This window comes from Seriola lalandi, unplaced genomic scaffold (genome assembly GCF_002814215.2).
Source record: "Seriola lalandi dorsalis isolate HSWRI2012SDOR001 ecotype SW California unplaced genomic scaffold, Sedor1 jcf7180002054898, whole genome shotgun sequence".
Lineage (NCBI taxonomy): Eukaryota > Metazoa > Chordata > Actinopteri > Carangiformes > Carangidae > Seriola > Seriola lalandi.
The window spans coordinates 5,308,526-5,333,296 of NW_019525450.1; the positions used below are offsets into that span (position 1 = coordinate 5,308,526).

Below are 24,771 nucleotides of genomic sequence, written 5' to 3' on the forward strand. Positions count from 1 at the left end.
TAGTGCTCTTATGTCACTGTACAGTCTGCACCAATTCTGTTGTCGTACTTGAGTTACAGAGAAACTGTGGGGAGGCATCCGTCTGGTACTCTCATTATTAAAAGCAATTAAGGTGTGGAACAACCAGCACAAGCTCAGGTTTTTACATGAAGGATGTATCCACAGGTGATAATAAGCAAATTCCAATTAATGATTCAGTAGCTCATTAAATGTTGATGAGCGCACCCCATGGAGTCATTAAAAAGCCTTGAGACATTAATTCACCTATTAATCTCAGTTTAATCTATACATAAAATAATCAAGAATATTCATTCTTTATAATTACACAGTTTAATATATTAATCACAACCAAATTATGGTCTAAAACTAAGCTATTCATTTAATGAGGTGGTGCTCACCCAACATCAACTGTACAAATCCACAGATAGTTACATCGGAGTTTCTCCAATTTAATCAGTCAGACTGGATTTGACAAATGTCACCGGTTGTGACATTAATATTGCCCGAAATTCTGAGGAGATTGAAAGGGCTATTTGTAAGTTTTCTCTGCCGCCGAGTCACCACCTCCTTGCCAGGAGCGGATGATGATGACTGTCACTTGACAAGAGCTTCAGCCATCGGTGTATTTATAATACAAGAGGTTATATTACGACCTCTGAGAGGCACTACTTATTCAGGGCAGATTGGAAACTACAGTGAGTCACTATGGGAACGTAACGAGAAAAAAGCCAGGGCTAGCTAGTTAGCATGCTAACTTCAGTAGAAGAAGTGACAAAAGTTAACATTGGTGTTGCTTTCCACCTCTGGAGACAGCTCTTGGTGAGTAAAGGAATTAAGTTTGCTTGTAATGAACTTGCAATGTTTCTTTAAGACTGTTAATGCTAATGCAGGCTATGTAGCAATAGCAAAATTTACAAATAGCTCCTTTAAATGTTGCACAATCTAAGTCATGGTAACCTCTTAGACTGATTCATTTGCATTTACTTTTTCTTTTTATATCTCTTGGAAATTAAACAGCTACATTATACCTCATTCCAGCACAAGGGGCTGTCTATAGTCCTATCTGTGTGCCTTCTTTCTGTTGCCCTGGATACTGACTCCTCCTCAACTTAAATATGGTATCCCACAAGAGTCTGTTTCCCGTCCCGTCCGTAGCAACATAATGCAACATAATGTCACCTTTTGCTGTTACGCTGATGATACACAGATTTACTGGATGTCCCACTCAAAACTTTTAACCAAAAATATATAGCTCCATTTTTGTCTTCCCTGTCTGACATTCATTGTTGGATTTATCAAAACTTTCTTGCAGCAACAGCTGGATAATATGCAGATTCTTTTACTTGGTCCTTTCACAAACAATTATTCCTGGACTGACCCACTGGCTTAAAATGGTAGTTATTGCTACAGTTACAGATGTTCATAGGATAGAGATGTACAAGTTTTCTTACAAGCAAAGCTCCCATCACAGCAACATATGGAGACGTTTATCCATCCTAAATATTTAGGAGCAGTGGGCAGCCACAACACAGTTCCCAGGGACCAACTCCAGTTTTGAGGCCAGTGTCTTTTTTAAGGCAAATGCGGGAAAAACATGCAAACTCCACACAGAACAGACCAGGATTATTGTTGGGATATAGGCACTGTGTTTAGTTACTGTGTACCTAAATCATATATAAAAATGTGTTCAGGGTTTTCTAGTGGCTAAACAATGGAAGTTGGCGTATGTATTAGTGGCTCAAAAATGCTGTTACATCTAACCCTGCCTTGAACGACAGCATCTGAGCTGACCTGTATGTTTTGAGAAATTGTATTTGCTACATAAAACCAGTATGTTCTCTGCTCTGGTTAAACCAGCTTTGGAAAAATCAACAATGTTTTTACACACTTGGTCTATTTTTGCCTGACGGGTTCATGTCGCTGAAGTTTGAATTGCATATAAAATGCATGTAATTTTTCAGTATTGATGTGAAATTAATATTAAATCATACATTTTATGTTTTTATTGCAATAAAAACAGTCAATCGTGGTTACAATGTGTTTAGCCATTTTTGTTTCTCATATTATACATGCACTTAACAGCAATGGAAAAGCATGGGCAATAGACTTGTATAGAATTAATAAATAATCTCTATTTCTGAGTTTTCCCCGCAGGCCAATTAGCGACACAGGTCTGATTCACAAATGCTGCAGTGTTGCAATGTCTCTGCAAACAGGCCGCAAAAGAAATTACAGTTGATTTTCGCCTCTACTAATATGAGATTTCTTATTGTAAAAAAAATTAGAAACAGAAAAATAAGATGACCCTACATCTGGTTCACAAAACATACAGAGAACACTTTTGTGTGTGCACTGACATAAAAATCTCCATTTCTGCACAGGAATGTTTCACGAGTAAAAAACAAATTGCAGGTAGTAGCAGAGTCTCACCTGTGGAGTTGTTACTCTGAAGGATGTTCCTGTGGTGGGGGTAGCAGGTCGTGGAGAGATGTTGTTCTGGGCCTGGGCCTGAGCTTGAGCCTGAGCTTGAGCCAAAGCCTGCTGAGGAACCATCACCAGCTGGCCCAACTCTGTACGCACCAACACCATTCCTGATGAACAACAGGGAATATTCATTAGTGGAAACACTTAAACATGGATAATACATAACTGGATGGTATTAAAACCAGCAACCAGCCATTTACAAATACATTTTTGATGTGGATAGCAGGGTACTCTGCCCAGAGTATCGTCACATGTATCATCCTAAGGGAACTTTGCATTCTAATTTTCAAACTGACAGGTGAAGCGGGGATTGAAACACCAAACAGAAACTATTGATAAGATTATGATCAGTGCACTGGTATTGGATGGTGACTGATTTTAGGCCGTAGCCACAGAAAATGCTTACTTCTGCCTGGCTGCAAACTGTCTGTTATAATCTTATAACAAGACACCTCAAGCAGTCCCAGCAACACATTATTAACAGCTTTAAATCAGTGCATTAAGGAATAATAAACTGTATTTAACCACAGCAACAGGACTTTGCTTTGTGCCACATTTTACCATGAGTGAAACAGACAAAATCATGACTTAATGTTACTAGAAACAAAATTCTGACCTTTCTTAGACTGTTGTAGGTGTGAGAATACACTCTTAGGCCTCCTAATATACAATATAACATACTTTTTCTAATCTGTTATTTACATTTATCAGAAATCTGGAAAATTTCTTATTTCATTGCACTAAAACACTGCTTACATGTGTGATTTCACAAAGTTACCATTCAAAGAAAAGATCAAGACCTTGCTCGATATCAGATTAATGCACAAATGACAGTCTGAGGTGTAAGAATATGACTGAAGATGTGATCAGGAGCTAATTACACAGAGTCTTTAATCTTTCTAAAAGACATGGATTACAGTCATTATAATACCACGTTTGTGAAGTAGCCCTTGCCGGATTGAGACAAAATGTTTTATTACACATTTGTTTATCTGTGCAGTATTTACATAGTGAAGACATGAGGTCATTCAAAAGGTTAATAGCATATTCATTCTCTTGACTATCTGACTGAACCATTATTCCTGAGGTGAGATGACTCAGAATATCATTCACGACCAGACAGCAGCACACAGACCATTTTGACCACTGTCCACAGTTATTACCTGATGTTTGTACTACATAAAAGAAAATAAGCTTCATGAAAGTTGCTAAGTGCCAAATATGTAGGCTAAATTTGGCCAAATGCTGCAGCTGTTGGCTGTTAATTGTATGATAAATTCCCACACTGAGAAAAAAATGGAAAAAAAATATAGCACTGGTGCTTTATTTCGGCAACAATAAATGTTTAAAAAGTAAGTTCAATTGGCAACTACAGAAGGGTTTTGATACACTTCATAGTCTTGGAACAATGTAGATTGGTAACTCTCAGTGAATCAGGAATAAAGTGATGTGCCAATTTAAAAAAAATCTACACACCTTTACAACAGCCATCTTGTACAACCTCTTGATGCTGGCACTGTATGCTCATTTTAGAATATAATTTACCATCTTTATACACTATGAGTGAACATTTCAGGCTGTTAATGTGTTTGTACTGATGTAAAAACACATTGCTGTACATGTTTTGTGCCTACCAATGGAAAAGATTTTGTTAATTAGTCTTTGAAATGCTTTTAGGAAGAACACAAATGTTTGAAACTTTGATGACGGGCATAAGAGTATCTACCATTCAGCATTTCTGTATGATTTCATTGGAAACAGCCATGTCTTTTATAAGTTAAACCGTTTGCTTTGACCTTAAAGTGACAGCATGGTCCCACTGTTTTTCTTGTGAGCAAAAAACAAAAACAAAAACAGAAGCCTGATTTCTTATGGAGATTTAAGTCAAACAGTTAAACATCAGCTAATTCCTAGTAATGTTCAGCTAAACTGAATTTGACACCATTTCAATGCAAAATTCATGCAAGTTTTGTCTATTTTTTTATTATTATTTTTTACAGTTGTGGTTTCCTGTGGTGTTATGGCTGTCAAGCATGCTTGGTGTAAATTTTATACTTTGTGCAGCTCAGTTGGCACATCATAGCACTACCTGCTGCACATCCAGACAAACATTGGAAGAAACCGGGATGTCACACATTCAAACCCATCATACTGAAGACAGTCAAACTCTACATCATACTGACAACCAATCTTGAGCCTCAGGTAAGGTTATTATAACACAGGTGTAAACAGCACCTTGACCTGCACTCCTCCCCCGCCTGCCAACCTTACCCGGTGGGATGGTAAACCCAGGGGGAAGCTGAATGGTCGTCTGCTGCTGAGGTGGTCTGACAATCAGCTGAGGGGCTACGATCCTTTGAGGTGCTGTAAGTCCAGGACGGGGTTGAGACTGTGCGGAGGTGGCCACAGCAGGTGTGGGAGAGGGAGCTGTGGGTCTGACCATGCTAATAGTGGTAGTCACTGATGTAGTCTGACCAATACCACATACAGAACTAGTTGCCACCCCTGTGACACAGGCAGCGGTTGAGGCAGAGCTCAGAGGCTGGGTTATTGTAGTAGTTGTTGTAGCTGCTGCTGTAGTTGTTGTTGTTGTTGTGACAACAGAAGATGCAGAAGAAACAGTGTTTATTACAGAGTTGACACTACCAGACTGGCTTGACATTACAATTTTGGACTGACAATCGTCTGTTTTGGAAGCCCCAGTGTCTGTGACCGTTTTGCTGTGGTTATCCTGTGAGGCTGAAGAGGTGATGGGTCCTATGCGAGCGCCCTGCTGGACCAAGGCCGAAACACTGGTCCCGTTGCCGTTCTGGGCTATACTGGCTACAATGTGACTCGGGAGTCTATGCAAAGCAATGGTGGGAGTCCCCCGGTCGAGAGCAATAGCCGACTGACCTACAGGCAAGCTGGCGTTAGATAAGGTGAAAGTCGAAGTGTTAATAGAGGATGTCACCGGCCGAGTAGAGTTTGGTGTAGTTTCACTAGGATCCACAGAGCTAGCGTTTTCGACCACCGCTGTGTTGCTGTTCCTCCTCGTCGTTACAGCTGCGCCGTTTAAACTCTTTATCCGAGCCGAAGCGGTCCTCCGTGGCTGGCTTATGCGTTTTCTCGCCGGGTTAGCTTCTGTCGACGTCTCACCTGTGCCCGGAGAAACCTTAGAGCCGCGGCTGGATGTGGTGCTGATGCTGACTGGAGGAGATGCCAAAGTTGACACACCAGATGCAGTCAGTGTTGTGATGGATGCTCCATGTGATTGCGAACCGCTGCTAGTGGCGTTCACACAAGCAGCCGAAGTGGTGGACGGCTCGCCAAAAGACGGGGTACAACCCAGAGAAGGAGATGTGACAGCTTTATCCGGACTAACGTCTTTAGAGTTGATCTCCTGGCGCATCTCGGGTTTATTACGCCGTCCTTGTTGTTGTTGTTCTAGTGTTGTGGTGCCCACTGGAGCTGGTAGCGTTTTTCCTAAGTGATGGTTAGCGGGGGCCACTGAGCCAGCGCCTCCGTTTTCGTCTGTTTTACCTGCTGGGTTGCTTTGGCCAGCAAGCTGTGACTCCAATGAGCCCACTAGGTCGCTCACAGCCTTTTCATCCACCTCTGAAAAGAGCATATCTTCCAGGGGGTCGGAGGCGCCCGCCATCTCTGATCACCGATAGCCGTCTTATATTTTTTTTTTACAGTGCGCCTGCGTGTTACTAGGCATTGTGGGAATGACTCTGACGTCATTAGATGAGAGGAGGGGTGGAGGGGGGCATAGACATATATGTCTATTTGGGGGTGGGGGGTCTTGTTGTATTTTCATGTTTTTCTTCATATGTAATTTAAGAATAAAGTATAATGAATACTGTAGAGTTAATACCATACGATTAAACAAACTATGATATGCCGCACCCGTGACATACTTTAGTTTTATGGCTTTATCATTTTAAACAATGCAGTTCGACGTGTAAAAGACAAATTACGCGGTATATAAAATTTTTCTACATCTAAAAAGGTATTCTCTGGGGGCAGTGTTGGGAGATGTGAGCCCTTGTAATATCGCGATGTGATAGAATGGCTGAATCTCAAATCTCGACTAAGCATTCCTTGGTTAATTAGCTAATTTTCGTCCCTGAAAAACAGTAATAAAAGTTTACGAAACTGCATATGCAGTCTACATTTCGCTAAGTTCGCCATGTTTTTACCAACTCACTCCTTTTCGTTTATGAGAACAGGTAGCAGTGAGCGGAAGAGGAGGCAACTTTATAAGAATGAGCCACAGCCTTTCTCCCAACATCCTTAGCGGCGGACGAAGGAAAATGAAAACGGCCATGTCGTGGTAGAAGCCAGTTCAGAAGCGAGCGAGTCTGAGCCACGGTGAAACTTGCAAACCATCTGTTGTGGACTTGAAACTAAAGCTCTGAAAATAACACATCTGATCGCTAGTTTGACAGAAGGCAGATTTAGTGGACGTAAGTTCGTTGTTAAAACCAGAGGACAAACATGAGCGGAGGAGGGACACCGTACATTGGCAGCAAAATTAGCCTCATCTCAAAGGCCGAGATTCGCTATGAAGGAATTTTATACACTATTGACACTGAAAACTCGACAGTAGCTCTTGCTAAAGGTACGTTAACGAACCACACGTGGACTGCAGTACTCATGAAGGGGGGTAACACAACTTGCAAAAGTATTTAGCGATGGAAAACTGAAATTCATTTCAGCGTAGTTAGCTACGTCAGCTAGCCTTTTAGCCAACTAATAGCTAAGTGGTGCTGTAGTTAACACTCTGTGCCCTTTGTTTACGTTGTGCTTGGGCTAACATTAAATATTTGCCCCTGGCTTCTGAGGACAGAGTGGCATAAAATAGAAAATGAATGCCTTGTTACTATAAAACATCTGTTATTAGAGTTTTAACTATCGGTTATTAACAAAGGTACATTTAAGTGATTATTTTGAAGGTTTGTTTAGTGAACTAGCAAGGTATTACTCCGCAGGATTGGGCTGTTTATGTTGTACAGGAAAAGAAGGTCCTTCGGAAGTCACAAAGGGGAATATGTCTCGGTAATTACATTGTAATTTAGGATGCTCTTATAACATTTGGCCAGGATTAACGGATGAAGATTAACCTTCTAGGCTAACCCTGGCTTATTTACTCTTCTTTTTTTCTTTTGTGCAGTATAATACATCAAAACAACAATATTTTCAAAGCGCAGATCTACTAAGCTTCAATATAAACACTAATAGTGTGAAGTAATTTAAACCATCCTGTGAATTTTCCCAAACAGTTCGCTCTTTCGGCACTGAAGATCGGCCCACTGACAGGCCTATTCCACCTCGGGATGAAGTGTTTGAGTACATCATCTTCCGAGGAAGTGATATAAAAGACCTAACAGTTTGTGAGCCACCCAAAGCCACTAGCAGCCTGCCTCAGGACCCTGCCATTGTTCAAGTAAGTTAATTTTCCTGAGTATATTACAATAATGTTGTAGTTTGTCAGACATTCTGTATATTTTCTATTAAAGTAATCAGAAATCTTTACTGAACACGTTTTAATCTTAGGTCATGCCTGGCTGCAGCCATGCTGTTATTTCTAAGAAGAAATTTTGACATGTCACAGAAGGAAAAGTACAGGTGTAAATGATTGAATAAATGATGGCTCCATTTAGCTGCTTCCATTTCAGGGTCCTGGTGTTGTGAAAGCTGGCTCACTGTCACACTGTCATGGTTTACTGGGTCCCTTTAGCAGAACAGAGCCATCCTTAATGATATTAGTTACACCTGTGCCTTACCTATACTAACTAAGTCAAAATGTCTGCTGTGATGAAGACCTTTTCCAATTGGTTGGAAATTTCTTTTAAAGTAAATATAAAATTTACTTTGCACTAATAACACTCTTAAAAAAAACAACACAGTTTCACAACTGAGTGTAAATTCTGCTTGTGTAACAAAAATGTAGACTTGGATAGACACTGGGCACTTTAACACTTTCCCATGCAGAATAGTTGACTTTTTGCTGAGGTCAAAGGACCATAATATCATCAAAAACATAACTTCTCCCCCTCCATTGGTCATATGTGTTGAATTAAGTGCCTTCCCTTTTCTGCTCCTACTTAGGTAAATATCATTTTTGTTTTCATGGCACCAGAAATCAGAAACTGTCGTACGTGTCACTGATGCTAAATACACTACACACACTACACAACACATACACTAAATACAGTAGCTTTTTCATGAAATAGGTGAATATCGGTAGAGATCATGTACAGAAGACTTGCACAACATTTGCAATTGCACATTCATGTTGTGGATGCTCATTTCCTAAGTGGTCTGCAAAAGAATCGATATAACCACACACAGACACCAACCAAGTGAATTTGTGTGAAAGTGCTGTTTTTGACAATCAGTGTTGTCATGGCTTTTCAGTTGACTGTGTATTTGTTTCTGTAGTCATCAATTGGATCCAGCAATGCTGCAGCAGCATCATCATTCCAGTCTGCTGGGTCCTATGCTCCATTCAGCAGGGCCCCTGTCCCACCTTACAGCCAGTTTGGTGTTACACCCCTTGCAGCTCAGCAGTTTGGATCAGCTGGAGCAGGAGGTAAGAAGTAGTTCTTGTTCAAAAGTTTCTTCTCACTGCATGGATTTATAGGCAGCACCATTAAGAGCTGTGAACATGGTTCCATGTCCCACACAATAATTTGGTGTTACATGAGACAAAAATAAACGGGGATGATTACCCGTGTCAAGTGAAAAGTGTGGCACAAGTAGATTTTTATGCTGAATACATGAAAAACTGGCTGAATGGAAGATGGGAAATCATTTAAAACTCCTTAATAAGCATAGTATATTTATACATAATGAGAAGTAAAGTTAACGAACCAGATGAACTAAAACATGAAAACCACTGTTGTGGTGAACTCTTTAAGGTTCATGTGTCTGCAGGACACTGGCCAATTAAACTGCAATTAAATGAAAAGAGTGCAAAGCGGCAGGGACATTAAATAATGTGCCATATTTTGGACTATATTTTTATTTACATTCATTTTATAGTGGACAATATGGCTGTAATAAAAACAAACAAGCTGTATTTAAAATGAACACCAGTTGTGTATTACAGATGCTATCCCAAGTTAATGTTTTATGTTTCAGTTGACACACAAATATTATTTTTGAAATATTGTGATAATTATTTTGTCAGTATTGCTTAGCTCTGCATTCAAAGCACTGTTTGACAACTACTAGATGTTTGACTGTTTGACAACCACTTGATCTTTTTTACAGTCACCAACATGATCCATCTAAATCTATTCTAATTACTGCACAATCAATCAAACATTCTTCAAACAAGCCTTGTAAGCAAGATGTGTTTCTGAAGCATATTGTGAGCAGACCCTGATCCCTGCTGATTTGAATAGAGCACAGCTGCATATTTCCTTTGGAGTTTCCTGCTGCGCACGTGAACCCCATTATGTGTTGAACAGCGAATTGTGAAGACAATTATACATCAGATTTCTAATAAACTGTTGAAGCTTGGGTATATGAAAGTGCTCAAAGCTGGAGACATAACAGCACATGCCAGGGATTTTCTCATTAAACATATAAATTGACTTTGTTGTAAAACTATTAGGTTGCTTAGCAAATACTCAGAGCTGCCACTGGCCTCATTAGATATTAGATGTCAGTGTTGTAACCCTGATCAGGAAGGTTCTTCCATTATACTGGCAGTTGACATTATTTCCAGGTATTTTGCCACATTGACATTATATTGTATGTGATGTTGTGTCACTCAGCATCAGGTTTATCACTTAATTTTCATTGTCTCTGTCTGCTGCTTTAAGACAAACTACACTTTCTCTGCTTTAAGAAAGTCATATAGTTTGAATCTAACTTTGTTGTTTTCTGCAGGACGCACGAGTCCTAAACTGGACTCTTTGAAAAAAAGTCCCACGCTGGAGCAGGCAGCGCAGGCCCCACCATCAGCTCCACCTGCACCTGTAGGACAGAGGAGTCAGACGGGGGCAGCAGTTCCCAGACCGACCAGTACCACCACTGGCAGCCAGAAGCCTCCAGATCTCCTTGAGCAGAGAAAAGGTAAAGATACCTTGCAAGCTTGTTGTGGTAGATTTTCACACCGTTAAAAGTCCAGAGCACTGGTGTTGATGACCGGCGGTGTGAAGATGTTATCAAAAAAACAATTTGACTTTTATTAGTGTACAAGAGGTTCATGAGCACAAAATCCTCTGCAGTACCAAAAACAACAGTTCACCTCCTAAGTTTAGATTCTACACAGATTTAACAAACACAGAGAATCCTGAACCTGCAACATGTCTGAAGCCCATGCTTGTGTTGCCTAATGTGTCTGTGTTAGATCATTACCAGTTTACCTCGAGCGAAACTTATGCTAATGTCTACTTTGTTCTCTCTTCAGCTCCTGAGGTTCAGAAAGTGTCACAGCCAGATAATGAACAAGGTGCTGTTGAAAACCGGGATCCCAACAAGCGTCAAGCTGGTAAGTAATTTCCACCCTCAATTAATAATACCTAAAACAAACCTAATTCCATCCACTGAAATGTTCATTTATTTTAGCAGCTATTTAATCTTTATGGTCTATTAATATGTAATAAGAAATGTTACTGTCATGGAATCAGTTGTTTTCTCAGAGACAATGTAATGGACAAAATTTCTATTACGATTTCATGTCTTTTTTTTATGTGTCATACTTAATGGTTTTTTACTCCTTTTTTATACCTTTGGTATCTACAGTGCAGTCAGAATGGATTTGGGCAGTGATGTGTTTTTCACCTCTCTGATTGTGTACACCAACATGTTGACTTTGAAATAAAACAACAACAATGAGGTTAAAGTAAAGCTTAACACAATACTGTCCTAATATTTATTGACTGCACAGTACGTGTTGTTTGTCAGAGTGTTGCTTGATTTCAGTTATTCTCTGTTATTTCTCAGCTGGTGCCCAGGCCATCCGCCGCGGCCGTGGAAGAGGAAACCGCAGCAGAGGCAAAATGAATATGCGCAGGGATGGCACCATGAAGTTTGAAGAAGACTTTGATTTTGAGACTGCAAACGCCCAGTTTCACAAAGATGAGATTGACAAAGAGCTGCAGAATAAGCTTAAACTGAAAGGTACTGCTTCAACATGCTTGAATCCAAAAGGGTAAAAAAAAAAAGGCACTGCATTTATTTTTCACCAGTACAGAAATGTTTTCATCAGATCCATTGGCCTTACAGTCTGACAGAGACGGCATGTATGAATATAACTGGTGCAATTATTGTTACTTTTAAAGGGCAATACCGTTTTAGTTTGGTTTGGTTTATCCTGCCACCATTTCTGCAAGTGAAGGCTCAAGAAGGAATAAAATAAAATGTTTGCATGATAGTGAATCTGTCCTGAGATAGACCCAAACATACTGAGTTTTTGGCAACTTCAGTGTCACAATGTTATTGCGCAGCCTCATGGTCAATTTATTAAGTTTGTGGCGTTTAATGTTTTACAAATGTACTTCCAACATAACAGATGACAAGACTGAAAAGGCGCTGAATGGAGAGGAAACTGTTGTCTCAGAACATCCGGCCAATGAGGGGACCACCGAGGAGGAGGAGGCTGTGATAAACCCATGCTACTATGACAAGTCCAAATCCTTCTTTGATAACCTGTCCTGTGATGATTTGAGGTATCTCATTTTTTTTTAATGAACCTGAATCCCCTTTTACAGGGAGGATTGTGTTCAGACTTATAGTGTCATTGCGTTTGCTGTGTTAAAGTTACTGCGTTATGTGTCAGTCTGAATGGTATCTGTGAGAACTACTCTCCAGACTCTCTACATCATTTACCATTTGTTTAATCATGTGAATTGTACTCACTGAATGCACTGAAAGACTTTTGTTTTTTATCTCTTTAAGTAAAGCGGGTGAAAGAGGATTTTCAAGGTAAGTCATATATTTTGTTAGCTCTGTTTGGGGAGGCACCTCAGGTTAAAGGGGGCATGTTGGCATGGAGAGTGAGCACACTAATACAAACACTAACTGCTTTTGGACGTTGACTTAATCATGGCAATAATTTTTCAGTTTTTTTGTTTATTTGGTTACAGATTTAAACCTAACATCCTATAATGGCTCTGCATGTTAAACAGACGCAGATGATTGCACATGTTTAAATTTTTAACTATAAAACCACACAGCGTACATGTAACATACTATGTAATAAAAAGACACTGAGCATCATCTTTTGTTTGAATGGGAGAGACAAAGGATGTTAAACTAATTTGCACAGTGTGCTGCCAGTTTCTGTGCATTGTTAAAGCAGCAACATAGACTGATTTCTTTGTGCAGTGTTGTACATTGCTGATTCATAACTAAGCCAAAACTACCGTAGCCTGTGGCGCAGCCTTTCTGTCTAATGTTTGTTACCTGAAACGATGGATCCTGATTAGTCTTTGCATGTGTCAGGGATCGAAGGCCAACCTGGGCAGAGGAGAGACGAATGAACGCAGAGACGTTCGGCATTCCCCTGAGGCACAATCGAGGAAGAGGTGGTTTCCGTGGCCGAGGCTTCATGGGGCCCCGTGGAGGCCGTGGAAGACCGGTGAGCAGAGGTTCCTTTGGGCCACCACGGGGTCCTCCACCTGGTTTCAGAGGCGGATTCAGAGGTGGCAGAGGCAGCCGGGATTTCTCTGATTTTGAATACAGGGTGAATATATCACTTTCATAAGCTTTGAACAGTATAAAAGTATTATTGAAGTGCAGTAGAAATGGTAGATGTCTGATGGCTGTTCTAACCTTTAGGCTTTTTGTTTGTTTGTTTTATCCAGAAGGATAACAAGGTGGCTGCATAGTACAGCAGCGACGGATCCACAAAGAATTATAGCCCCTCCTCATGAAATTATTCCAGCTCAAGAAATTTTCTTTGGTCTCTACATTTGACAGAAAGAATGAAGACATCCTCTCAGTCACCAGCAGCAGGGTTGACTGTTTGACATCAGGGTGTGAGAGTACAGAAGTTTAGTTTGATAAACAGTCACCAGACGGACAAGATGATGTGTAAATACCTTGCTTTGGAGTAACTCTGTATTTTTGCATCAATCAAGTTCATTTCTTACAGAAGTCGTATTTGATATTGAAAGCTGTATGCAGAAATCCCAGTGATACTGTGAGCAGATCACGGTTCATGTGATCAATAGCTTTATTTTTTACTTTATTTCAGTTTTTGATATAATATTTGTTGGCACCAAACTTCCCTTCATTGCCTGTTGCACCGTATTTCTCTCTGCTCAGACTTAGATTGGTTGCCATGTGTTCAGTATTTTTACCCAGTATTTTTTTTTTTTTTCTTTTTGACATCCATTCATTCTCAAAGAAGTCGTGAGGTCAAAGCCAGCTAAAAGAAACAGAATCTAAACTGAATATCGTAATGAATGAATGTATATCTAGCTCATCTTCCACTTAGTGCCCTCCAGCAAATCATTGCTCGACAGACTCTAGACTTTAGTTTTTAGAAATGTGTTTCAGTAGTTACAATCATTAGCTCATACTTTGACCCCTTAAACCTCCCACATCAGATGAATTGTGTTTCTGCTTTAGGTTTGTAGCTGGACTTCTGCAGGCCTGGTGTAATGATGGCAGCCTAATGCATTCAACCAATAGGAGCCAGTCATTTGATTGACATAGGGTGGTTTACAGCATTAGCTTTAGAAGTATTCGTTAACTGTAGATTTTTTTTTTTAGCGGGTCTGTTATATAGTTGAGTAAAGAAAGAGCATTCCCATGATTTGTGTCAGTGAAAGAGAATCATCCATTGCTATTGACGCCTTTTTAGAAGTTGTTAGGAAAGGAAAGCCTTGAGTTTATTATTCAAAACCTGCAGTTAGATTGACTGAACAAGTTAGATTTGGATAAGAAATGCTCCGCTATTTTGCCAAAAAGAATATGTGAGGGATTGGTACAGCTAAAAATAATTGTCAGCCTATAGGTACATGTTTTCTTCATTTAGTACCTCTTAAATCTACCTTTCTATGTCCAAAACATACTGAGCCATTTGTTAAAGCATGTTCCTTTTGTTTTCAGCATCAACATTGTTTTTGTCTCTAGAGTCAACCGCTTTTCACTGCAAAACTCAGTACACTTGCAGTGTTGTGAGGATTGTTTACTGAAATTGGGAAATCTTGTAAATGGATTGAATGATGTCTCAAAGTGTATGTTCAATACAGACGGCAGCATTTCTGATAGATATCAGCCCTCTGGCTTGTTTGTAGCTCCTCTTGGTGCATTATTGTCAATGTGATTGTTCTCTGGAGTGAATTTTATGTGTTATTTTTTTTTTTACTGACGTGTGAACAAAGGGACAAGAACTGGATGTGGTGCCAGTGTGTTGGGGGGAGGTGGGACATTTTTTCTTTTTGGCTCTGATTTGTTAATACTTTAGGGAGTGCCTTCAGAGTGGTCAATTTTTTTTACAGCTCTCCCTTTAACTTAAAGATTACCTTTTGACAAAAGTATTGATAGCACTACAGGGTGAAAGTAGATCCTTCTCTAAAGCTGTGGTTGTTTTAAAACAAAGCAGCCCAGTGGAGTATGTGCTGTTTAACTGGATATTGCACAGACTGCTGATCACTGCATGATAGCCGTAGGAACCATCACTTTATATGGGCTTTCGCAATAACCAGCGAGATTGGATTTGAGACAAAAAGTATTACTGAGCAATTCAAAACTGACATGTTTTCATATGTTTGTTACTCCTTCCAGTCACTGGAATTGTAAACCAGGAATTGTTTTCTTGAGAATATCAGCAAAATGGAGTTTTTACGTCAAATAAAGAATTGTACAATATCACTGTTTGTATTCTTTTTAATACACATGTCAATGAATAGTCTCCTTTAAACTATACCCACTGTTTTTGTATTTGTCAGAAAAGTTACCGAAATTGCCTGGTTCATATGTAAATTGTACTTAAGTTGGCAGGAAGACATTGCTTCTTTAAATATAAGAATAGACATGCATCCTACAGTTATTCCAAAAACATAAACTATAAAGTAGTAGTGTCACTTTCCCCAGAGTAAAATATGATTGCAGTTTTAACGTGTGCTTGGGGTATTTTATGTGCAATATAAACAGTCGATCACAGTGCATAGAAACATCTGACATTTTTTAATAAACATGAATCAGAGATTCAGTTCAGATACAATACAAGTAACCTATTGTACATCAGTAATTATTTATTTTTCCAAATACTTCATAGTTGTGTGGCACATGTACTTAAGTCTTACGTCATATCAAGACTTGAAGCATTCATGTAACTCCAATCAGTTTTCAGTGGTGATGCAACATTTACAGTATAGTGCTTGTGTTATAGGGCTTATCAGAATCAGACAAACACGTGTAATTAATAACATTAACGAGGGCTACACTCCATTTCACTATGTCTGGTCCAAGTCCCCAGCACTCTGCTGGCTGATTGATATTAATTACACCTGTGCTGCCGAGGTGTGGAGAGCCAGTGTTGACACTTGTGGAGGGTGCAACTGATCCTGAGTCAACTTTTACATTCTTGGCCTGAGGGTGGCACAAGTGAACATTTTGTGGAGCTCAAAAAATGGACAAGGTTATTTTTCTGGGTGACATAATGTGCCACTGGGTAATTAAAAGTCACATTTTTGGCCTTTGTGTGGTGGGCTGAAATTAATGAAAGGTTAGAGAGGTCATCCAAAGCACTGGGATTCATCCTCTGTGGATGATGGACAGAGTAAGGACTGGAGGAAAAATTAAATAATCCACATTACGAATATAAACACTCTTTGAGTTAAAGAAAAGAAAGTCGTGGTTATCCAAAAATAATAGGCACCAGTGATTAATTAAAATTATTGCAGAGTTCATAAACTACGCTGAAACCAAAAGCGGTATTTCTGACTTTGAGACTGACGGACCACCACTCTCCAGACGGTGGCGGTAAAGCAACAAGAACCAAACAGTTGTCCATCAAATACACTCGGAGAATAAGGGAGAGGACGCCGTTGAGAAACGTAAACAAATGGTAAACTAACTGTGACTACAAAAATGTCGATTGTCTTTGTGCCAAAGAAACTACGAGGAAAGGCAAAAGTCAACCAAGAGACAATACAGAGGGTAAGACACCAGGAAAGGGTATTTAACGAAGCAGCTAACGACATGTTAGCTCATATCCCCGTACTATAACAATGGTGTTAGCGTTAGCGTTTAGCCACTAGCTACTTCACTAGTTCATACATTCGTCCAGTCTGTGTTTACACTCACATTGACTTACACACGTTTACACAATTATTCATTTTTGTATTGTACTTCGTTAAAGTGTTTCATGTTGCACATAGTGCTTTTATTGTTTCCTTTCCATCCATAATCACACCGTTACTGTGTTATCCAAGTAGACTACGTTAGCTACCGTATAACGTCATTCCTCTTTTGTCTCGTCTGTCCCAGTTGCTGGATGAAAACGACCAGTTAGTGAGATGCATCACTGAGTACATGCAGAAAGGTCGAGCAGTGGAGTGTGTACAGTAAGTCAAAACTACCCTCAATGCCCTGTAGTTCATTTAACTGTTAATTTGCTACGCTATATGACTTGCAAGTGGTTAGCACAGTAATGATGTAAAGCGCCCACACTCTTTTGTGAGTTGTGTTGTGGACAAATGTGCGTCTATTTTTTCACCTGCCGTTTTTCTTCTTTCCCAACAGATATCAACAGATCTTGCACCGCAATATCGTCTATTTGGCAACCATAGCTGATGCCAGCCCTGACAACGTGCCCCTCTCCTCAAATGTAAATATAAACCACACGATGCTCGAGATTCCACTGCATTAATGATTCAAGTCGTAGTGTTCCCTTGACTAGTGACCTATTCCTAATAATATGATTTTCTTTCCTGTTTTCAGTCCACATCTAATGGAACTTTAGCCTCCACACCAACTGTGAATGGGCATGGACGCACATGATGATGGCAGCTTTTATCAGTGGTGCAGTTGTATTGTACAAAATTATTTAATATAATAAGGAAATCTATGTGAAGTCTAATCTATTGTTTTCAGTCAGGTCACCTCTTTCAGGTTCACTGGTGTTTCAGTTCAGTAATGCTATATTGGATGTATATTATGTGAACAAATCTTTGAATCCATACTATATTTTCTATCCTCTCAAATTAACATTAAAACATTTTTCAATTTTTTGGAAGAAGTAGTTGTTGAAATCATTCTGTGCAGAGACCACACAAAAACCCACTGACAAGAAATGTTTCTTGCTGGAGCTTAGGACATTATTACATTTAAATGAGTCACTTTTCATCAGAAAAACAGCAAGAAAAAAAGGCATTTTAAATTGCTAGTCATTTTTATTTGTTTTTTGCATTGCTGGTACACTTGGAAAGATTCAGTTGCCAGCTCAAGAGAACAATAAGCAACATAAGCCAAGCAGTCCCCCTTCATATCTTCTATCAGGGCAACATGTTTTTATTATTTTTTATCTTTTGTAGAAGCCACTAGTAAATCATTTGACACAGCTGAGAAGCTAACAGTTACAGTCCAAGGTCTGTAATGATGTCTTTAAAAAAGGCTGCAACAGTTAGGGAGATAACACAGACAAAAAGCAACAAACCCTATATCTTGATTGTGCAAAGCACATTAACTATAAAAAGATATATATTTATATGTATATACAGCAAACAATTTTCTGTAAACATGTTAAGTATGTTAGTTTTCTGAAAACATGGTGTCATTTCATAAATACAGGCAACATTGGCATCCGCAAACATCACAAAAAGATAACATTCTGGGCTTTTAAATACAGCCCATTGCCATAGAAACCGAAGAAACAAGGGCTCGAAAACACCCTCATCACATTGTTTTAGTGTTTAGCATGGCATATTTGGTAACCTTTATAGATAGATGGTGTAGTTCAACTCTGTAGGAAAAAAATGTGCTTTTTCACATATTGGGAGGTGGAAAATAATGTTTCATGTAATATGGCTACAAGAATACTAACATACAGTCATGGTATAACATGTAAGAAAATACAAAAATAAGATTAATACTGTCAATAATTGTACAAGAAAAATATTGTATTATTAAACAGAAGAAAAGTTAGGTTTATGGGAGTTAGTGTCAATCTGGAGCAAACAACCGCCAATTAGAGAGGAGGAAATGAATGCGCCTCTGGGTGTGAAGATATTCCCTAATGATCTCATCCAGTAGGGCGTGTAACTTCACTGTACATCAATTATCTCAGACCTCCTGCCTCTTCAGCACCATTCATCTTCTCAACAACGCTTTGGTTGGAAATTATATTCTGCAAGTGCTATCAATACCAACATGGCACATAGTTACTGCTATAATTCTTAACTCTTGTCAGTTGTTGAAAAAGTAGTGTATTTCTCTCAAATTACACCTCTGCAGTGACTTACTATATTTATGCTGAGCCTGCTCAAAGCCTCTTAATAAAAAGAACTAAATATTTATATTTCAACTTCAGTATTTTACAAGCTATGAAACAGTAGATGGTAGCTGTATTCTGAGTCATCTTGCGTGAGATTTGGCAGTTACAGCTATGTAGACACAGTATATTTATTATGGGCAAAATGAGAGCATTTCAAGCCCCTGCCCCCCTTGTAATCCCCCTCCTTTACACACACACATTTAGCTGCAGAAGCAAGTGGGTGACGGCCGTGCACGTCTCCAGCTCTTGTCTGAGGAGACGTCAGCTCAACAGACAGAGAAACGACCACTAGACTAACTGCTGCCAGCATGACACATGCACCTTTCGTAGTTAAAACATGGCAGTTGAAAAAACTTCAAAATACGTCTCTTTTTCAAATGGGGATGTTTGACATGGAAAAATATAGATACAAAAATGTAGAGCCAGTGTGTATACTTAATTTTGCCTCTGAGGCTTTGAAATCTTCCAATTCAGTGGGTGTGGACTGTAAAGGCTGCAGCTCGGCCCACTCAGTGGCTCATCTAACAGAGCTACAGGTCCTCTGTGGCACTTCACCGTGGACTCATTTGACATTAGATTGGTCAGTACTGGTGAAGGTAGGAGGGCCTGTGCTCGTGTTTGAGGGGGAAGGATTTAAAGCCCTTGGTCATGGGTTTGTGTTGCTGCTGTTGCTGTTGCTGTTGCTGCTGCTGCTGCTGCTGTTGCTGCTGCTGGGTGAAGGGAAAACCAGAGGAGATGCCGGTGGAGGGGGAGCAGTCGCTGGCAGTGGACCACACGGGAGACTGCAGCATTTGCATGGAGTCGCTCCACTGGGAGGAAGCGGGGATGTTCATCTGGTACAAGGAAGAGCTGGGATTGGGCATGGTGTTGGTGTGGGTGGAGTGCTGCCACGGTGCTTTGGGAGGCCAGGTTTTAGTTTTGCTGTCCTGTGGAGTGTAGCAGACAGTGATCAGTTTATGTCAGCATGTAATCAAAAGTCATGCTTAAGAAATTACAACTGGTATTGCAACATGTATAACTAATTCTGATGTTTCATTGATGGAAAGAAAGCTGATAGGAAATCCATGTTTGTTGTGTTTCTCAGGTGCCTCCACTTTCCAATTTTTATATTTAAAAAGTAAAAATACTGGTTTCAGGGCCCAAGGTGAATCAAACGCTCACATCGCTTCTTTTGCCCAACCACCAGCTCAAAACTCAAAGATATTCACAATTCACCATCACTGACAAGTGAGAAAAGCAGAAATAATCACATATGAAGATATGAAATTAGTGTAGTTTTCTTTAGACTGCTCTCCTGGTGTGTGTGTGTGTGTGTGTGTGTGTGTGTGTGTGTGTGTGTGTGTGTGTGTTCTTTTTCCCCAAACAAATCACAAAATAATTAAATTTTGTATCACTTTGTCGAGCCAAGAAACAATTTCTTGACTCATATGGCACCTTTCCATGAGACCCAGGCTTGATGTAACTAATAATATTAAGTGTGAGCCAACTTGATTAGATTGTTTAGAGAGAAAAAACAACACCACAACTGAAAGCTTGAGACACTACAGATTTAGTCAAAGATCGTCAGCAACTTCTCAGATATCTCAGAAGTCAAACAAACAAAATTCCACAAAAGAAGTTATTAAAACTGGTTAAAAAATACTCTAAATGTTTAATCAAATGTGGGGTGACGTGGGAAAAGAAAAAACGGGAGAGTTCATACTTTACCTGGTTATCATCGCTGATGTGATGGAGTGGTGGTGAGGGCAGGGTGCATACCTCCGGCTCACCACAGCTGTGTTTTCTGAGGAGACATTAACAGTGAACCTCATCAGTGCTCACAAAAAGCATAAAGACTATTTGATCACAGCTGAGCTCCAAAAGGCATTTTCATTAAGATAACAAGTAAACTGACAAGACAAATCGACAACAGTGAATGAGTTTGAGACTCACCTCCTTTGTTTAACTGCCGCTACAAGGTCTGGCCCAGAAAACATGGAGAACAGACTATCGCCATTGGCGGAAGACGTCTCGTCGCTGGAGCTGGCTGAGTCCCCCTGATTGGCCGACCAGCTGCTGTTCACGGCCTCACTGAGGACACAACCAGAGGAGGTGTTAGCATTCTTTTATATTATACTGTCAACAATGTGCTATTAAAAGACATGACTGGACACAAGTTAGTCAATGACATCTAAACACTTTAATGGCACACAGTTTAAGAAACTTATCTCATGGCGAACACTGTATGAAAGTGAATAAATATTGAAATTCTTTTCATAAACTACACATGGTTTAGAAGTGAGCTGTCACTGCAGTGATGGCTGCCATTTACTTCTGCCTACTTTCCTGAATTAGTGTGTAAGCATGATGTTGTCTCACACTTATGGGGAGAATTAAGTGACAACAGTCATGATAAAGATGTTAAATTCCTCACATATCGATGATCGCTGCCATATTAATAATTCAATCCTAACGTCACACAACACTACTGTGCACTATGATGAAACTAAGCTTTAAATAACCATCCCACAGTTCAGCACTATACTGCTGCCAAAACTACATGATAAAACATGAGGGGTCTCGTGTGTCTGTGAATGTATCTTGTTTTTCATATTTATCCTATATATATATATATATATATATATATATATATATATATACATACACACACACACATATACATACATACACACATACATTAATGATTGATTGATTTTTTTTTAATTTAAACTGAACATTTTTTGTGTATGCAGTGAATCAGAGGTAAAGGAGATGTCATGTATGGATACCTACCCCTCACTGTAATACTCAGGGTGGGACCAGGTCCTGTGCTGCTCATCAGGCATTGGCCAGTTGCTGCGTGTGTTGCTAGGGCGACGGATATGCTGCACCTGCCGTTTCTGCTGCATGGCCTGACTGACGCCGGCGACGTAACGTGCAAACTCTGGGTCAGAGCCAACTGTGCATGGAAAAGGAGGATAAACACGACTATGAGTTTCTGACACCCTCAGCTTTTCTCTTTGGCTCTCTGGAGCTCAATCTGTTTAGCCAGACTGTCTACCATAGCAGAAAAATCACAATAGCTGTAAGTCAACTCTGCACAATAGGCCGCGACTGCAATCAAAAGAGTCTGCTGCACTGTAAAAATAGAAACTGACACAGTTAACCTGTTCAGCATAAACCATTAACTTAAGTCGCAGCCACATGCAGGGGGAAAATGCTCATACTATCTGACCTGTATTCATTATGTTACTCAGATCAGGGCCGACAGTGTCTGCAATCTGCTTGAACAATTACAAGATAGTATATAAACAGTAATAAATATAAGATTCTTTTGGCTGTATGCCATTCTGCACTGTCAATAAAGATCTGCATTTCAATAAATAACTTTTTTACTTGTCAGCTGGTTACCCACTGCAAGCATCTTAATGATTTCAAATGTGAATACTTGAGTTAACTCAGGACACCCACAACTCTGTTCTGTACATTAGTCCCCTGGTATACTGAACATCTAACTAATGACTGCACTGTAAGTCATAAAAACATTGGAAAGCGACTTCTCTGAGGGGTTTTTACAATGAAACAATGGTGCCAGCAAAGCTCCAGGCTAGCCCCCTCCCCCACTGCTGACATAATGCTCCATATCAGACTGAGGAGCATGCGAGGTCGAGAACAACTCTCCTTTTTAGGCTCTCTCTTCATGACAAAAGAGGTGGACATTCAATGATTTTTTTAAAGATGCTGCTTGAAACCTTTACATCTTTCATTTTAGGAAGTACAAGTGCCAATACAGAGGAGGATTACAGAGGATTCAGCTACTGAACAATGACACTGCCTAATTTAGGATTAGTTGGCTCTCAAACTAAATCTGATTCTTCAGACAGAGGAGCAAAATATAATGGGATTTAATTTGCTCATTGAGCCACAATCAACCACAATTCAGCCATTATCCACTGATGTCAAAGTTTGTAGGCTGGCCTAACACACAGTGAATTATCTCCTATAGTTTCAAATCAGATGTCGTGCAAGCTACTGGATTTAACATGTTACAGCACGAGTGATCATGTTACAGTTCCAAAAAAGAAAAAAGACTATGTCCATGCATAGGCCTACAAAAGTTTTTGGTTTTCACCTTAATTTTGTATTTTATTAGTGCTTCTCTTATAATGAACCTGTTGAAAACATGTCACCCTCAGTTTGATATGGATGATCCACCAAATTTCTCAGGAACATGTAATAGGAAGGTGGATCTCACCTGCTGGGTCGAACGGCAGCGTGTCTCCCAGGACTCCAAACACTCCCTCGCTCTGGTCCCTGTTGGGCCAAGTGTTGTTGCGGGGCCCCTGTGGTTTCTGACCGAGCATCTCAGACATGACACTGTCCATGTAAGTGCTGACCAGGCCCAGACTGTATAAATCCGAGCTCAGGTCTGGCAGTCCAGGGGATCCCCACTGCCCGATGGGTCCCAGAGGTGACAGCCCTGCTGGGGGGCCTTGTGGTGGAGGTTGCTGCCCGGATGTGCCAAGCCACTTGCTTGCCACTCTCTGCTGTGGCAGGACCTGTGGCGGGGTCTGCTGAGGAGGAAGCTGAGGAGGAGGGGGCTGCTGCTGACTGATGGGCTGCAGGAGGTGCTGGTAGTACTGCAGGGTCTGCGGGGAGGGCTGCTGAGGTGGAGGAGGGGGCTGCTGCTGCTGGGGCTGTTGTTGCTGCGGAGGAGGTGGCTGTGGTTGTGGCTGAGGCTGCTGCTGCTTCTGCACTGTTGGAGGCTGGGGCTGGGACAGGGTCTGAGCTGGGGCCTGTAGGGCGCTATGAGAGATAGATTGGGATGTTGGCGGAGGTCCACTAGGAGGCTTCAGCTCAGCGGGGTTTGCAGATGCCACAGAGTTCCTCCTCTTGACCAGGGGCGAGGCCTGCTGGGATTTACCCATGTTGAATCCTGAGAGAAAGTCGATGACATCCTGCATCTCTTGGTCAGTCGGCAAGTTCATCCCCTGGTCCTCGGACACTGAGCCGTTGGCCAGCTGGCCTTGCTGTGTAGAGTCAGGGGTGCAGGACAGGCTTCCCATCTGCAGGATACTCTGTAGCCTCCCGTCACTGTGGCCCAGGCTCTTGGCCTTGTCCTCAGAGCTACTGGTCGTTAGCATGCTGCGAGATGGGGTGCTAGGAATGGAGTAACTGCCCCCACTATTAGAGCTGGATGAGACCTTCTTGGTGAACTTGGAAGTCAGCTTGGATATTGTTTTGGGCAATCCGCTGGAGGTCTTGGAGCTGGTGCCTGGAGGCAGGTCTGTCTGGACGCCATAGTCCGGGCTCTCCCGCTGCAGCTGTATCTGAATAGTGGGTAAGGCCTGCTCTCTGTTGAAACGGAGGAGAAGGAGAGAGACAAGTAGTTAACCATTATTAACTGACAGGTAGACACAAGATAAAAAGAGGCGTTGACTAAGTTTTAACTAAACAAACAAGGTAAGTGTGACACCCTATATTTCAACAGACAGTATATACATCACATGTGCAGAAAGCTAACTGAGAAAAGTAAAAGCTTTTTTTATGTCACTCACTTTCTCTCCTTCCACCTGTTGATGTCAAACACAGCTGTGTAGAGCATGTCTACTAGACCGAGCGTCTTCTCTGGGTCCAAGCTCCGCTGGAGCAAGGACATGGTGGCTGGGTCCTCCTTAAGACACCTGAACATGTTCATACACACACACACAAACACCCACAACAGGACAGGACATGAAGTACAATTCCAACACAATGGCATACACACAAAAGCCCAGGTGTATTTACTGAACAGATGAATACCTGACATGTGATATTCATAAACAAGAAAAGACGAAGTAAAACATCCATGTCACGGT

At 40.7% G+C, this 24,771-nt stretch overlaps 4 protein-coding genes across 5 annotated transcripts in view; 2 read left to right on the forward strand and 2 right to left on the reverse strand.

Moving 5' to 3' along the window:
• LOC111672326 (transcription initiation factor TFIID subunit 4) overlaps positions 1–6,144 on the reverse strand; it is an 82,010-nt gene extending 75,866 nt beyond the window's left edge. For both annotated transcript variants that reach the window (XM_087180227.1, XM_023429733.2), the window contains exons 1-2: positions 4,756–6,144; positions 2,431–2,591 (exon numbers count right to left, since the gene is read on the reverse strand). In XM_087180227.1, the coding sequence (XP_087036353.1) occupies positions 2,431–2,591; positions 4,756–6,124 (1,530 nt within the window). In that variant the 5' untranslated portion in view covers positions 6,125–6,144. The remainder of the gene's footprint in view (positions 1–2,430; positions 2,592–4,755) is intronic.
• A 613-nt stretch (positions 6,145–6,757) lies between these two features.
• lsm14ab (LSM14A mRNA processing body assembly factor b) lies at positions 6,758–15,306 on the forward strand. The gene is made up of 10 exons (XM_023429700.2): positions 6,758–7,090; positions 7,752–7,915; positions 8,914–9,064; positions 10,372–10,557; positions 10,895–10,975; positions 11,431–11,607; positions 11,999–12,155; positions 12,385–12,411; positions 12,931–13,171; positions 13,293–15,306. The coding sequence occupies exons 1-10, from the start codon at positions 6,967–6,969 to the stop codon at positions 13,314–13,316; spliced, it is 1,332 nt and encodes a 443-aa protein (XP_023285468.1). The 5' UTR covers positions 6,758–6,966; the 3' UTR covers positions 13,317–15,306.
• A 1,133-nt stretch (positions 15,307–16,439) lies between these two features.
• ss18l2 (ss18, like 2) lies at positions 16,440–17,680 on the forward strand. Its single transcript, XM_023429732.2, has 4 exons — positions 16,440–16,599; positions 16,930–17,006; positions 17,185–17,269; positions 17,383–17,680. The coding sequence occupies exons 1-4, from the start codon at positions 16,531–16,533 to the stop codon at positions 17,440–17,442; spliced, it is 291 nt and encodes a 96-aa protein (XP_023285500.1). The 5' UTR covers positions 16,440–16,530; the 3' UTR covers positions 17,443–17,680.
• Positions 17,681–17,814: 134 nt separating this feature from the next.
• garre1 (granule associated Rac and RHOG effector 1) overlaps positions 17,815–24,771 on the reverse strand; it is a 34,975-nt gene continuing 28,018 nt past the window's right edge. Inside the window, exons 9-14 of the mRNA XM_023429681.2 lie at positions 24,472–24,597; positions 23,169–24,268; positions 21,707–21,872; positions 20,867–21,004; positions 20,642–20,717; positions 17,815–19,860 (exon numbers count right to left, since the gene is read on the reverse strand). Of these exons, the coding sequence (XP_023285449.1) occupies positions 19,516–19,860; positions 20,642–20,717; positions 20,867–21,004; positions 21,707–21,872; positions 23,169–24,268; positions 24,472–24,597 (1,951 nt within the window). The 3' untranslated portion in view covers positions 17,815–19,515. The remainder of the gene's footprint in view (positions 19,861–20,641; positions 20,718–20,866; positions 21,005–21,706; positions 21,873–23,168; positions 24,269–24,471; positions 24,598–24,771) is intronic.